The sequence below is a fragment of the Galleria mellonella genome, unplaced genomic scaffold (genome assembly GCF_026898425.1).
Source record: "Galleria mellonella isolate WM207_F2 unplaced genomic scaffold, CSIRO_AGI_GalMel_v1 utg57, whole genome shotgun sequence".
Lineage (NCBI taxonomy): Eukaryota > Metazoa > Arthropoda > Insecta > Lepidoptera > Pyralidae > Galleria > Galleria mellonella.
This window is the reverse complement of record NW_026442119.1, coordinates 9,230,213-9,246,814: the sequence shown is the minus strand read 5'-3', so window position 1 is coordinate 9,246,814 and position 16,602 is coordinate 9,230,213. Positions and strand designations below refer to the sequence as shown.

The following is a 16,602-nucleotide window of genomic DNA, read 5'->3' as shown; positions in this document are numbered from 1 at the left end:
CAAAATTAAAATGACTAGAATTTTGAATCAAATTTTAAGAAAACTTATCAATAAACTTATCAACTACGAGTACTTACATTATCTAAACATCATTAAACACAGCCTAATATTTGCTAATTAACGATTATAAATTCAAATCAACCGTTGAATTCTAGGTAACAAGTCAGTATTAAACAAATTTATATGTATAAGAACAAAAATAACACGATCTGTTATTTAACACAACTAGGGGATTAATTTTAAGAAATACTAAAATTTTGTTTCAGATATTTGGTAAATTAGGCACATGCCTAAATAAATGAATATAAATACAAATGGAATAGCAAACACATTTTCGCTGTAGCTTGAAATATTAAATAACAATAGGTACTTACTGTAATTCGCGTTCCTCTAAACGCCTTATAATTGCGGGCTTAATTTTAGGCCAGCCTCGACTATGCAAGCCCCGACCAGTAATAAAAAAAAGTCGACGAGATTTTGAGGCCCGAATATCTCGACCAAGGTCTTCCTTCATGTTTTGAATATGCGTGTCGATGAATAAATCGAGGGCCTCTTTGGCTTCATCGACACGCAAGTAGTGGAAGTCGATGGTCGAGTCATCGTTGTTACTGGAGTGGACCTGCATACAAAACGATACAAAAAGTTAATTTATTTAATTTTAATTATCCTTCTTACTTACTTGCATAATCAAGGCGGCAGCTATACTATTATACTGCTCATATTGGGATTTGTGGAATGCACTCTCATCCGAGTAATATCTGGCCACTTCCGTCATCCCGCGACGCGTGAATTGCTCCGCCTTCTGATAACTCCTGCAAACGTAATTTCATTGAAAATTATAAACATATATACAATCGCGGCTGTAACCCCTGGTCGGGTAGACAGGCTCGTTTGTTGGTATTATTGTACATATAAGGTTCAAAATATGAACGATTCTTCTCTTATAATCTATTGGTATTTTATATAAATAAATACTTTATTATTGTTATTTGTCTTTTTGCATTTTATTTTCATTACCCATATGCTCCGAACTTGCTTGCGTGAAATAAGCTAAAAATATCTTATGTGTTTATTTAAGATAATTATGTTCTCTGTGAATATCTCTAAGAAATACTAAAGTTTAGTTTCAGATATTTGGTAAATAAGGAATATGCCTAAATAAATGAATAAAAATACAAATGGAATAACATATAAAATAACAATAGGTACTTACCGTAATCCGCGTTCCTCTAAACGCCTTATAATTGCGGGTTTAATTTTAGGCAAGCCTCGACTATGCAAGCCCCGACCAGTAATAAAAAAGAGCCTACGGGATTTTGAGGCCCGAATATCTCGACCAAGGCCCTCCTTCATGTTTTGAATATGCGTGTCGATGAATAAATCGAGGGTCTCTTTGGCTTCATCGACATACAAGTAGTGGAAGTCGATGGTCGAGTCATCGTTGTTACTGGAGTGGACCTGCATACAAAACGATACAAAAAGTTACAATAAAAGTTTGTAAACAGAAATGAGCGTGCCATTGAAAAATCTATCTGTACGCAGTTTCCTTTACACTGTAAACATTATTAATTTACATTTATGATTCAAACTTATACCATTTCAAAATTATATAATAACTTCTTAGAACTAATGGTACTTTGATGAACGATATCGAATTTTTCCCTTATTTCATTGAACGATTGATATATCCGATGAATAGGATTATTTTGTGACACATTATCATTGGTTGATGGAACACTAAATAGTTGGTCGAGTGTGTCTAAAAGAGTGTTTCCGTACAATCAAGTACAAAGACGCTGTTATATTTTTATTTAAATAAAATTTAAGTAGGTACTCATTAAATTTTAATTAAATAAGGTATCCTTTACGAAGTTATTGTCATGTGATAGCAATTTAAAAGCTAATAGCAATATTTACGAAATGTGATCAAGTTAATTCTGTTTTAATTATCCTTCTTACTTACTTGCATAATCAAGGCGGCAGCTATTCTATTGTACTGCTCATATTGTGATTTGTGGAATGCACTCTCATCTGAGTAATATCTGGCCACTTCCGTCATCCCGCAACGCGTGAATTGCTCCGCCTTCTGATAACTCCTGCAAACGTAATTTCATTGAAAATTATGAATATATATACAATCGCGACTGTAACCTCTGGTCGGGTAGACAAGCTCGTTTGTTGGTATTATTGTACATATCAGGTTCAACATATGAACGATTCTTGTCTTATAATTTATTGGTATTTTATATAAATTAACACTTTACCATTGTTATTTATCTTTTCGCATTTTTATTTACACTACCCATATGCTCCGAACTTGCTTGCGTGAAATAAGCTAAAAATATCGTATGTGTTTATCTAAGATGTCCTCTCTGAATATCAAACTTCTTTCAACACTATTCAGCCCTTAAAGCGTGATCTATATTTTTTTTTATTAAACACCAAGAAGAATAAACAACTAGAAAAATATATATATTAAAAAAATGGGTACTGTATCTGTATCTAATATATGATAAAATATAAACAACCGGAAAGATGGTTTAAAACAATTAAATGTGCATCGACACTTTATAAAAACTTTCTCTTCTGCGATTATAAACATTTTAGTAGTAATCCAAAGAATTTTTCTAAAATAACATTTTATTACGTGAACAAAAAGATATAACTTACAAATTACTGCGCGTAAAATGTTTTGCGGCTTCTTCGCGATAACTCTTGGTAATGGACATATCCACCTTCTCGGCCTTAAGTAATAATGCCCATTTCACTTCTCCGCGATCCTGTTTTGAACAACGCAGTTGTTATAATAACATTATTATTAACATATATAAGAACATTAGCAATGATTATTGTGATGTCAGTTTTTTTTTTGTATCAGTATGAAATTGTAATATCCGAGAGTATGTATTGTATGTAACGTAATGTGAATGTATAAATTCAATAGCATTTTTTGATTGTCTGTCTGTTTGTAAAGATTTATTGTACATTCACATTTGACACAGATATCAAGTTATAAAATAAATCACAACGTACACAGGCGGGCGTATTCCTTAAAAGGATTTTAGCATGACCAGAATTTGAAAGAAGTAAGTAGTTGTAACGATATATACATATCGAGCCTTTTCAGGAAGAACATCGTAACCGCCATTTTGCATATTTTACAGGAGAAGGTTTTTTTTAAATATTTCTCAAAATATTTATAGCATCAATTTGAAATTTCTACTAAGTGTTATGTGGGCACCTCCCTATTAATTCAAATATTAAGATTTGTCTCACTACTCTAAAATCACATACATTTGTCGCTTACGTTAAAACTGATGACTGTTATTAGGTAGAGCTGATATGAGTATGTCGATTACGATAATTCCTAAATAGCATGAAATAATAGAAATAATTTTTTGTGAAGTTTTTTTTAACTATATTTACGAGATACGGTGACAGACAGAGACGGACAAAGTGTCAGAAGTACAAAAAAAGTAAAAAAAAAATTAATCATTAATCACTTCTAAGTGAATTGGCTTTATTAACAAAATGAAATACCAAAAAAGATATAACTCAGTCGCCGTTTTTATTAATCTCGTTCTCTTGTGTTTTTATCGTAGGGCAAATCCAGATATTCTTTTGCATATACTTCTGGTATGACACCTTTTTAGCACATTTTCTTTAAATCTTCGTATTTTGCCTTCGAAATGGGATTTTTTTCAGTGTTAGCAGTATTCGGTTCACGAATGACTTGTTGATTGAACATTAACATCTTGTTCGGGTCCATTATAGTCGTATTTAAGATAAAATTTGTCGCCTTTATCAAATCTAGCGTTACGCAGCTTGCTTGTATGTATTTTAATTTTGTTTGGTAAGAAGGCTGTTGCATAGGAATTCCAGTCTTTAATTTCACTATTTTTTAAAAGAATTGTCTCATATTTTTTGGATTAGTTCGAGCATTTCCAATCAAAGTTTGCCATTCAGATAGTGCCTTAATGGTTCTTTTCTGTACAAATTCTTCTATTGCCGCATGCACAGAATCTACTGGCATCATACATCTGACATATCGTATGCAGAAATAAGAAAGTTTATAGTCAGCTTTTCAACAAAACTCGCATGATATTGCATGAAATAATACAATATTAAAATCATGGTTTTATTTTTATTTTGTCCTGCACAACTATCACAGTATAATGCAATTTCATTTTGAGTCCTTCTCTCGTCAACCATTTTAAGGTATTTAAAGATAACAGTACAGATTTAATTACTTCTTTTCGCTTTCGTTTCATTCCAAAGATAACAAAATGCAGATCTGGTACCGCTTTCATAAATGCTTTCATTATAATAGGCAAGCTTTTGAGTATAGTAGAAATTTACACTTTGACTGTGAGGTGTTGTTAAGACCTTTTTGAGATCAAAGCTCGCACATAAAGTTTCTGTTGTCTGCTTATTTTTTTAATATCTAGAAATAGCTTTAATGATCTTCCTTTGTCCTTAATGTGATTCTTGTAAGCAATTGATTCTATCGTTTTTTTCTTTCTTCATCATTCAAATTCTTTATTCTCTCACATTGACCACATTTATCTTTCTTTGGTAAGTGAGACCCTAAGTTAAATTCAGTTTTAAATATTTTTCTAAACTTTTGATAACTTACTGCACCTAAATCTTTCGTTTCATCATCTTTAAAGTAAAAGTTTCTATATAAATAAGTCACATCCCTAAATTCAGTTGGTAAGCACAATTTATTACTATTGTTTCTACAATAGTGTGATTGCCCGACAGGCAACTTTTTTATAAATTTATTTACGTTTTGAGTTTGAGATTGACTGTATTTATTTGAAGGCGTGCTTTTACCGCGTTGGTCAGATTTTGACTTAAACTTGCAATTTTATGCAATTTAGTGTATTGCAGTGTTATTTGCGAAATATCAAAGGTTTTCAAAAGAAACTGCTGGCAACTTTTCTAATATAGTTATCAAAGTTTATGGTATTCATATTTAATTTATTTGAGTATAATAATGTTACAGTTTACGAACAACTAAACGCAAAACGCATTTTGTTTCTACTGCAAGTGACAAGTATTTAACTTACGTTGCATAAATTTATTATCGTAAGTGCCAAATAGGAAGTTTACAATAAACTTAAGAGCCTAATACTATATTGTAAGCGACAGGTATTATCCTTACGATCTGTCAGTCGGTGGAGGTTACGTTAAAAAACCGAATGGCTTGTTACTTACGATAAAAACAAAGAATATTAATAAAGTTGATTACATTTCTAATCTGAGCTCTAAATTAAGCTATAAGGTGTAAAATCAGTTGATCTGGCGGTTCATATTAAAAAAAGTTTTTGGAATTTTTGGCGCTTACGATCTTCTTCCTGAAAAGGCTCGATATATACATACTAGTTTATAGAGTATAAATAATAAACTATAATTTTGTACAACAATACATACAATACGGTAATTCTGAACTAATATTGATAATAATTTTTGAATTCAATAGGACTTAGAAATGATATTGGTTCCATATCGATACTGCAAAGCCTTTTTGGGAGAGTAAAATATATTGTTTTTAATTTAAATCACACACACAGTCTAAATTCGACTTCAGTTCACAAACGTTCGTCGCTAAATGCGAATTTGTTGTAAAAATAATCAAATCTTTTAATTTTTAAACAATGGTCTTGAATCTCGTGAGATAAATCGTCAAACGCGGATATGGTTGATACCAGGAAATCTGGATTTTGTTCACTGTACCTGAAAAATTAAAGTAATATGACTAAGTTAATGAATGGAGCATATTACAGCACACCTGCAATGCCGCTGGTGTTGTGGGTGATCATGGGCGGCGGTAGTCACTTACCATCAGGTGAGCCGCATGCTCGTTTGCCCCTTGTGTTGTAAAAAAAAAATATTAAATTTTAGTTTTGAGTGTATTCTATTTCATGTTGTCGTGATGATGATTGAATATTTTATGACCATGACCACACATAGTTTTCACTGCATTCCAATAAGAAGAGACTAGGTCAAATAATATAGATACAAAAAATTAAATATATCCATTTCAACAAATTCGTCCGTATCTTGTCAACGTTTTTAGTAAACTTTCACAGACCATGACATGCACAGTAATGAAAAAAATCAATTTCTCAATTTAATCACTGCTTTAAGAAATTATTATGAAAAATTTACATTTTCTAATATTAACAGGATTAAGCACCACAAATTGAATCGCTTTTCAATGGAGTGCAGTCATTTCACTTTTGATTATACATAATGTTGATAAAATAGAACAAAAACTATATTAACTTTTATACTTTCGTTTTGCACGGTTTATAACTGATAAGAGACAAGAATTGACACGATCATTTAGATACAAAATGTGCAGTATATAAATGCATCGGAAAGACACTGTCAGTACCGTTTGCATAACCCATCAGTAGGTATAGCAACAAAAATAACACGGTCTCTTATTTAACAGAACTAGAGGATGAATTTTAAGAAATACTAAAATTTAGTTTCAGATATTTGGTAAATAAGGCATATGCCTAAATAAATGAATAAAAAGACAAATGGAATAACAAACACATTTTCGCTGTAGCTTGAAATATTAAATAACAAGAGGTACTTACCGTAATCCGCGTTTCTCTAAACGTCTTATAATTGCGGGCTTAATTTTAGGCAAGCCTCAACTATGCAAGCCCCGACCAGTTATAAAGAATAGCCTACGGGATTTTGGAGCCCGAATATCTCGACCAAGGTCTTCCTTCATGTTTTCAATATGCGTGTCGATGAACAAATCGAGGGCCTCTTTGGCTTCATCTACACGCAAGTAGTGACAGTCGATGGTCGAGTCATCGTTATTACTGGAGTGAACCTGCATACAAAACGATACAAAAAGTTACAATAAAAGTTTGCAAACAGAAATGAGCGTGCCATTGAAAAATCTATCTGTACGCAGTTTCCTTTACTTTTATGATTCAAACTTATACCATTTCAAAATTATATAATAACTTCTTAAAATTAATGGTACTTTGATGAACGATATCGAATTTTTCCCTTACTTCATCGAACGATTGATATATCCGATGAATAGGATTATTTTGTGACACATTATCATTGGTTGATGGAACACTAAATAGTTGGTCGAGTGTGTCTATATATGTGTGTATATATGTGTGTCTATAGAGCGTTTCCATACAATCAAGTTCAAAGACGCTGCTATATTTTTATTTAAATTAAATTTAAGTAGGTACTCATTAAATTTTAATTAAATAAGGTATCCTTTACGAAGTTATTGTCATGTGATAGCAATTTAAAAGCTAATAGCAATATTTACGAAAATGTGATCAAGTTAATTTTGTTTTAATTATCCTTCTTACTTACTTGCATAATCAAGGCGGCAGCTATACTATTGTACTGCTCATATTGGGATTTGTGGAATGCGCTCTCATCCGAGTAATATCTGGCCACTTCCGTCATCCCCCGACGCGTGAATTGCTCCGCCTTCTGATAACTCCTCCAAACGTAATTTCATTGAAAATTATAAACATTTATACAATCGCGACTGTAACCCCTGGTCGGGTAGACAGGCTCGTTTGTTGGTATTATTGTACATATCAGGTTCAAAATATGAACGATTCTTCTCTTATAATCTTTTGGTATTTTGTATAAGTTAACACTTTACCATTGTTTTTATTTTCACTACCCATATGCTCCGAACTTGCTTGCGTGAAATAAGCTAAAAATATCTTGTGTTTATTTAAGATAATTATGTTCTCTCTGAATATCAAACTTCTTTCAACACTATTCAGCCCTTAAAGCGTGATCTATATTTTTTTTATTAAACACCAAGAAGAATAAACAACTAGAAAAATATATATATTAAAAAAACGGTTACTCTGTCTGTATCTAATATATGATAAAATATAAACAACCGGATAGATGGTTTAGTACAATTAAATGTGCATCGACACTTTATAAAAACTTTCTCTTCTGCGATTATAAACATTTTAATAGTAATCCAAAGACTTTTTCCTAAAATAACATTTTATTACTTACAAATTACTGCGCGTAAAATGTTTTGCGGCTTCTTCGCGATAACTCTTGGTAATGGACATATCCACCTTCTCGGCCTTAAGTAATAATGCCCATTTCACTTCTCCGCGATCCTGTTTTGAACAACGCAGTTGTTATAATAACATTATTATTAACATATATAAGAACATTAGCAATGATTATTGTGATGTCAGTTTTTTTTTTTGTATCAGTATGAAATTGTAATATCCGAGAGTATGTATTGTATGTAACGTAATGTGAATGTATAAATTCAATAGCATTTTTTGATTGTCTGTCTGTTTGTAAAGATTTATTGTACATTCACATTTGACACAGATATCAAGTTATAAAATAAATCACAACGTACACAGGCGGGCGTATTCCTTAAAAGGATTTTAGCATGACCAGAATTTGAAAGAAGTAAGTAGTTGTAACGATATATACATATATACATACTAGTTTATAGAGTATAAATAATAAACTATAATTTTGTACAACAATACATACAATACGGTAATTCTGAACTAATATTGATAATAATTTTTGAATTCAATAGGACTTAGAAATGATGTTGGTTCCATATCGATACTGCAAAGCCTTTTTGGAGAGTAAAATATATTGTTTTTAATTTAAATCACACACACAAACTGTCTAAATTCGACTTCAGTTCACAAACGTTCGTCGCTAAATGCGAATTTGTTGTAAAAATAATCAAATCTTTTAATTTTTAAACAATGGTCTTGAATCTCGTGAGATAAATCGTCAAACGCGGATATGGTTGATACCAGGAAATCTGGATTTTGTTCACTGTACCTGAAAAATGAAAGTAATATGACTAAGTTAATGAATGGAGCATATTAAATTTTAGTTTTGATTGTATTCCATTTCATATTGTCGTGATGATGATTGAATATTTTATGACCATGACCACACATAGTTTTTACTGCAAATCAATAAGAAGAGACTAGGTCAAATAATATAGATACCAAAAATTAAATATATCCATTTCAACAAATTCGTCCGTATCTTGTCAACGTTTTTAGTAAACTTTCACAGACCATGACATGCATAGTAATGAAAAAACAAATCAATTTCTCAAATTTATCACTGCTTTAAGAAATTATTATGAAAAATTTTTATTTTCTGATATTAACAGGATTAAGCACCACAAATTGAATCGCTTTTCAATGGAGTGCAGTCATTTCACTTTTGATTATACATAATGTTGATAAAATAGAACAAAAACTATATTAACTTTTATACTTTCGTTTTGCACGGTTTATAACTTATAAGAGACAAGAATTGACACGATCATTTAGATACAAATTGTGCAGTATATAAATGCGTCGGAAAGACACTGTCAGTACTGTTTGCATAACCCATCAGTAGGTATAGCAACAAAAATAACACGGTCTCTTATTTAACAGAACTAGAAGATGAATTTTAAGAAATACTAAAATTTAGTTTCAGATATTTGGTAAATAAGGCATATGCCTAAATAAATGAATAAAAAGACAAATGGAATAACAAACACATTTTCGCTGTAGCTTGAAATATAAAATAACAATAGGTACTTACCGTAATCCGCGTTTCTCTAAACGTCTTATAATTGCGGGCTTAATTTTAGGCAAGCCTCGACTATGCAAGCCCCGACCAGTTATGAAGAACAGCCTACGGGATTTTGGAGCCCGAATATCTCGACCAAGGTCTTCCTTCATGTTTTCAATATGCGTGTCGATGAACAAATCGAGGGCCTCTTTGGCTTCATCTACACGCAAGTAGTGACAGTCGATGGTCGAGTCATCGTTATTACTGGAGTGAACCTGCATACAAAACGATACAAAAAGTTACAATAAAAGTTTGCAAACAGAAATGAGCGTGCCATTGAAAAATCTATCTGTACGCAGTTTCCTTTACTTTTATGATTCAAACTTATACCATTTCAAAATTATATAATAACTTCTTAAAACTAATGGTGCTTTGATGAACGATATCAAATTTTTCCCTTACTTCATTGAACGATTGATATATCCGATGAATAGGATTATTTTGTGACACATTATCATTGATTGATGGAACACTAAATAGTTGGTCGAGTGTGTCTATATATGTGTGTATATATGTGTGTCTATAGAGCGTTTCCATACAATCAAGTCCAAAGACGCTGCTATATTTTTATTTAAATTAAATTTAAGTAGGTACTCATTAAATTTTAATTAAATAAGGTATCCTTTACGAAGTTATTGTCATGTGATAGCAATTTAAAAGCTAATAGCAATATTTACGAAAATGTGATCAAGTTAATTTTGTTTTAATTATCCTTCTTACTTACTTGCATAATCAAGGCGGCAGCTATACTATTGTACTGCTCATATTGGGATTTGTGGAATGCGCTCTCATCCGAGTAATATCTGGCCACTTCCGTCATCCCGCGACGCGTGAATTGCTCCGCCTTCTGATAACTCCTCCAAACGTAATTTCATTGAAAATTATGAATATATATACAATCGCGACTGTAACCCCTGGTCGGGTAGACAGGCTCGTTTGTTGGTATTATTGTACATATAAGGTTCAAAATATGAACGATTCTTCTCTTATAATCTTTTGGTATTTTGTATAAGTTAACACTTTACCATTGTTTTTATTTTCACTACCCATATGCTCCGAACTTGCTTGCGTGAAATAAGCTAAAAATATCTTATGTGTTTATTTAAGATAATTATGTTCTCTCTGAATATCAAACTTCTTTCAACACTATTCAGCCCTTAAAGCGTGATGTATATTTTTTTTATTAAACACCAAGAAGAATAAACAACTAGAAAAATATATATATTAAAAAAACGGTTACTCTGTCTGTATCTAATATATGATAAAATATAAACAACCGGATAGATGGTTTAAAACAATTAAATGTGCATCGACACTTTATAAAAACTTTCTCTTCTGCGATTATAAACATTTTAATAGTAATCCAAAGACTTTTTCCTAAAATAACATTTTATTACGTGAACAAAAAGATATAACTTACAAATTACTGCGCGTAAAATGTTTTGCGGCTTCTTCGCGATAACTCTTGGTAATGGACATATCCACCTTCTCGGCCTTAAGTAATAATGCCCATTTCACTTCTCCGCGATCCTGTTTTGAACAACGCAGTTGTTATAATAACATTATTATTAACATATATAAGAACATTAGCAATGATTATTGTGATGTCAGTTTTTTTTTTGTATCAGTATGAAATTGTAATATCCGAGAGTATGTATTGTATGTAACGTAATGTGAATGTATAAATTCAATAGTATTTTTTGATTGTCTGTTTGTTTGTAAAGATTTATTGTACATTCACATTTGACACAGATATCAAATTATAAAATAAATCACAACAAATAATATAGATACAACAAACAAAACACAGGCGGGCGTATTCCTTAAAAAGATTTTTGCCAAACCAGAATTTGAAAGAAGTAAGTAGTTGTAACGATGTATACATATATACATACTAGTTTATAGAGTATAAATAATAAACTATAATTTTGTACAACATACTTTAGATGTTTGTTTAATGGACAATGGCCCGTTATTGTCCCTATCATTATTTTAAGATTTTTCCTATCTGGTTGTAATAAACATTTTGATAGTCGTTGATTCAATGTTGGCACAGCCAGTTTTGATTGTCTGAAATCAGTAGCCTATATCCATCTTTGGTATTGTATGTCAGCGGATCTTTGACGAATCCATATTCGAAATTGCAAGAACGGAAGAGGAAAAAGTGGGTACGGGCCATCCACTCTCGTTCCAGAACCCCTTCTAGCTAGCTCATCTGCGACATTGTTACCATAAGATCCACTAAGCCCTCTTATCCACTGGAAGATAACTGGGTTATTGTAAGATGTCCTATCCAATGCCCGGTGGCATTCAATTATTAATTTGTTGTCTTGTTGTTTCGTAGTGCTTTTAGTACCGCTGTTCTATCAGATAGTAATCTAATGCTAATACCATTTCCTTCTATCTTATGTGTAGCTGCAGTTGAAACGTTGCTAAATGATATTTTTTAACAGATATAATAACGACTGACGACAAGAACGACTGTTATCTGTTACCTTCGAATACCTGTGACTTATGTTTGTTATGATAAATACGCCTCATCCCTATTTACGCTTGTAGCGTTGACCTCACACACTTGATTCCGCGCGTCGCGGTAGGATTTTACTACGTATATTAATTTATACGTACATTGCTGATTTTTGGTATTTCGTAGTATTTCACTATAAAATTTTATTAAACCTTTATATTATGACATAACATCAAAGATTACATGATATTAAATGAAAAAAAGGAGAAAACATTGTAATTTTCCGGAAAGAATTTCCACTAGTTTTTAGTTCAGAATAATGGTCTGAATTCAATGTATGAGTTTTTTCTAACCTGTCTCTTACACCGTGTATATTATGATTCACAAAATATTATTTCTAGGGTATCTTATAGATACTTTTGTATTATTACAAACATCGGGGTGGGTTCTGGAATATCATCCTATATAACCTCTAAAATTCAATTATTATAGTGACCTTTCAGCAAAATGATTATGTTACGGATCATTAAAACTTTTCTACCTACCCAGGTACTAGACAATTTTTATATATAGTTTTTACGCTTATTATCAGAGGAAAAGAAATATTAGGAATCGAGTGATGTTTTCAGTAGCAAGATAATATTATTAACCCTTCTTTGCATGATTTTTATTTTTTAATTGGTAAAATAAATCAAGGTGATATAATTCATGTTCAAAATTAAAGGAAAAATGGTTATAAAAATACATTTGACAGGTATGTTTTCTTTTCTGCAATGGACATTAAAAAGGTATCCAGACACGATCAACGTAAAGTTAAATTGTTCTTTTTTATAATTTTATAGCATTCAATGTTATGATTGAATTTTCTAGCATTATGCAAAGAAGGGTTAAGGGTACAATAAAAAAGTTAACTACCAAGAAGTATTTACACTATAACACTCCCCCTCACGAAGATTCCGATGATAATCCCATTACCTCACAAAGCTTCAATATTCCCGATTGAGGTAGAACTTTGGTTAAGACGTCTGCCTCTATCATACTTGATTGCATATACTCTACAGCAATTTTATTGTTCTGCACACATTATCTAATGAAATGCTCCTTGATGTTTATATGTTTAGACCTCTTACTCAGTAGTGAATTCTTTGCTAATTTTTGTGCAGCAATGTTGTCGCTATAAATTGTAATAGCTTTTGTAGTATCTTCTCCCAAATCTCGAAGAATGTTCTGTGAATAAATTACTTCTTTGGCAGCATCAGTTAACGCCATATCCTCAGCTTCAGCTATTGATAGAACTACGATGCGCTGTTTTATAGATTGAGAACTGACAACTCCACTTCCGTATTTAAAAATGAAGCCAGTATATGACCTACGGTCTAATGTGCATGCAGTCCAATCAGCGTCTGCCATTCCATATAGTGGTAGTCTTTGAATCTCAGTTTGTAGTCTTTGGCACCTTTCAAGTGTCTGAGAATCCTTTTTGCAGCTTGCCAATGTTGTTGGCCATAATCATATCATCTGTGGCAGAGATCAAATAATAAAGAAGGTTTGACCTGTGAGATTTAAAATAAATAAAACTACAAAATAATACTATATACAAAATAAAGCTAGTTGACAAAATTTGGAAATGAATTTAAAAATATAGCTTGGTACTTATTGTACCCTAAAATATATTATTTTAAGAAAAATAAGTCATTTTACCTAGGAATTTTGTGTTTTTAGAAATGAATTCAAAATTGACATCGAAAAAGGCCAAGACTGTCATGGCGTCTTGAATGACGTCACGCCTCGCAAAACATTCGTGTCTTTTTATGACAGTCAATTATTTTTATTAAGAAATAATGAATCCCTCATATTATAAATACTGTGCAGTGTCCCAATGTAAAAGTACAATGATACCCAATAAACACCGAATAAATTATTCATATACGTTCCTAACAATAAGCAAATACGTAAAAAGTGGTTAGAAATAGCAAGGAGGCAAGATGCTTCTAATATATGAAGTGATTCAACATTTTATTTTTGTGAAGATCATTTTTAATGTAACTATTAAGCCAAGTTATTGTATCTATTGGTAAATGTAAAGTAAAAGTAATGAATTTAGTAAAATATACCATATAAAAGCATACCCTTATAGGTTATGTAACCATAAGTTATTAATAACTTGAATATGTTCGTGTTATTTTTTAAGATTATTAACATTATTTTTGTTTTAAAAATGAAATAATTTATACTTTTTGTATTGTTTTAGTTGCCAAACGATATGAAGTATCATATTATGGGAATAGTCTCTCAAGTGGGCATGAAACCAGGTTGTATACCAAAGAAATTCGAATGCCAAGAAGATAGAAAGAAATGTACATGCAGCAATATTAAACATCCATATATATATTAACAAAACAAAGACTGTCAACAATCGCAGTGTTTGAATGAACCAGAACGAAGTATGAGTAGTACATCAAGTTCATCTATCAAGGATACTTCAACAAGTTCAGGTACCTATGTAACAAACAAAACAAACTATTTGCAGTTTGAAACATGTATTAAGACATTATTATTATGACCATATTTTGTTAATTTTCAGATTTTCAAAAAGTTGGGGAGGATGTACCTGAAGCTTTATGTGCACCAACAGCAGATAAATCTGTTCAAGCATTAGTAACACACAATTTCAGAAGTAAAGCTGTCTAAACTAAAATAAAATCAACAGAAAAGGCAGTACATCCTTTGAAACCATCACAAATATCTGTCTCCACATCCCCATTCAAACCAATGAAAATTATAAATTCAAGACCTGTGTCCCGCCTCAGCAAAATTACAATATATTTATTGAAGCAGAGCAGTCTGATAGTGATGTTTCTTTATATGTACCATCTGCATCTACCTATACATATGCCTATCTATCTAAGATTCATTAATAAAATAAAACAACTTTATTTTATTTGTATTTTTATTTTAGTTTTACACTGTTATATAATAAAAGATAAATATTGTTTTTCCAAAAATATAACAAATCTTTGATTATATTTTCAATATATTTTGGATCATATTGAACCATTAATACCTCAACCACTTTATTTTGGCTAAAATCAGGATCAGCCACACAAAATAAACAATTTCTCTTTCCAGTTAAATACATTTGTATTTGCATTTGAGTATAATACTTTTGTGTGGTTTCATCATTCTCAATGTAATTTTTACAAGTTTTTACACTATTAGGGCATTTAATTTTAATTAAGCCATCTTCCAATATGCCATCTGGGGAACCAGCAATCATTGGGTAATCTATATTTAATATTAGTCCGCACTTATTAATTTTTTTATTCAATTTTACCTCCACAGTCTTCCTTAATTGACCTTCTAAGACACGTCCATTTCCCATTGATGGAGTATTAGGTATTTGCCCCTAATATTATAGACACAAGTGTACCATCATTCTTTTTAGAGCGTCTAACCTCAAATGCTCTTGATGCGGTTATTCGTCCATACCGCAGCTCATGCCAAAGAGAGCTATTGGATTGTTCCCTTGTTTTCTCTTGAACTTTTGTTATTAAAGATGCAGATATCTTTACATTTTTCAAGAAATTATCTAGAAATTTCTCTTTAAACTTCCACATAAGCTGATGCATTGAAAAAGCCTGTATTTCACTTGCACTATGTGTGGGTTGATACTTAAGGAATTGACAATCCTCAATTTTTGTGTTCTTTCCTTCTAAAAACTTCAGAAAAACACATGAGTTTGACAGTATGAGAAGGCTGCCCTTAGATAAATCTTTGCCCGTCATATATTTTATGGTGTTACCATCTTTTGATAATTAAGATTTTTTTTCCAGTAGCATTTAACAAATGTGCATGAGGGCTCCTCGCTTCGGCGATGAACCCATATTAAGAATGCTATTGCATGCTTACAACCACCCTGTGAAGCTATGCAGTCTTCACATTGCACAGAAAGGACATATTTTGCATTTTATAATACATAATTTGCCATCGCGCTTAAACTGCACATAGCTTACAGCATCATCTCCGTATAAAGCTCGTGATGACCTGAAATAAAAAATTGATTAATTAAAACTTTGTATTCGATAACCTCAAAATTAGTTATTACTACATAGAACGTTGGTACAAAGTAGGTAAATGTATGTAAATAGTTTTTTTACATTATACTTACAGAAAAGTTTTAACATTTCGGAATTCTGATGAGCAAAAATCGGCGTTTGCAGGAAAAAAATTGCCAAGCATAACGGCGTCAATTTTGGGCAAATTACTGCTATTTGCTTTGATCTACGTGATCTACCAGCGCGACCGTTTTTTGTATATTCAGTACTAAATATATGGTATAATTTAGGCTCCGTAAAACTAATTTAGTTGTTTTTTTTGTATCCTTTCATAGCCTGGTATTTTTTGGTACATTTTTAAAATTTTAACATTTTTAAACACATTATTGATATATCTTTTGGTTGAGCGGGCAACACTAATTTCCATTTCTT

At 31.5% G+C, this 16,602-nt stretch overlaps 2 protein-coding genes and 2 pseudogenes across 4 annotated transcripts; 1 reads left to right on the top strand and 3 right to left on the bottom strand.

Moving 5' to 3' along the window:
* Nucleotides 1–231: 231 nt before the first annotated feature.
* On the bottom strand, nucleotides 232–7,593 carry LOC113509928 (uncharacterized). Of its 3 annotated transcripts, XM_052899328.1 has the most exons (7): nucleotides 7,369–7,481; nucleotides 6,615–6,859; nucleotides 2,671–2,780; nucleotides 1,964–2,096; nucleotides 1,214–1,458; nucleotides 680–812; nucleotides 232–619 (listed from the first exon to the last, which is right to left on the bottom strand). In XM_052899328.1, exons 3-7 carry the CDS (start codon nucleotides 2,727–2,729, stop codon nucleotides 371–373), a joined length of 819 nt encoding a protein of 272 aa, XP_052755288.1. In that variant the 5' UTR covers nucleotides 2,730–2,780; nucleotides 6,615–6,859; nucleotides 7,369–7,481; the 3' UTR covers nucleotides 232–370. The 3 variants fall into 3 exon arrangements, with proteins under 3 accessions (XP_052755288.1, XP_052755289.1, XP_026749159.3); XM_052899329.1 differs by lacking the exons at nucleotides 6,615–6,859; nucleotides 7,369–7,481 and having other exon boundaries at nucleotides 2,671–3,037; XM_026893358.3 differs by lacking the exons at nucleotides 1,964–2,096; nucleotides 2,671–2,780; nucleotides 6,615–6,859 and having other exon boundaries at nucleotides 7,369–7,593.
* A 15-nt stretch (nucleotides 7,594–7,608) lies between these two features.
* On the bottom strand, nucleotides 7,609–13,614 carry LOC128201665 (uncharacterized). The gene is made up of 6 exons (XM_052899330.1): nucleotides 13,091–13,614; nucleotides 11,069–11,178; nucleotides 10,373–10,505; nucleotides 9,619–9,863; nucleotides 8,044–8,153; nucleotides 7,609–7,723 (listed from the first exon to the last, which is right to left on the bottom strand). The coding sequence occupies exons 1-5, from the start codon at nucleotides 13,163–13,165 to the stop codon at nucleotides 8,138–8,140; spliced, it is 579 nt and encodes a 192-aa protein (XP_052755290.1). The 5' UTR covers nucleotides 13,166–13,614; the 3' UTR covers nucleotides 7,609–7,723; nucleotides 8,044–8,137.
* Nucleotides 9,827–15,051, top strand: LOC113509854 (uncharacterized; annotated as a pseudogene).
* LOC128201712 (uncharacterized) lies at nucleotides 14,887–16,597 on the bottom strand (annotated as a pseudogene).
* Nucleotides 16,598–16,602: the final 5 nt, after the last annotated feature.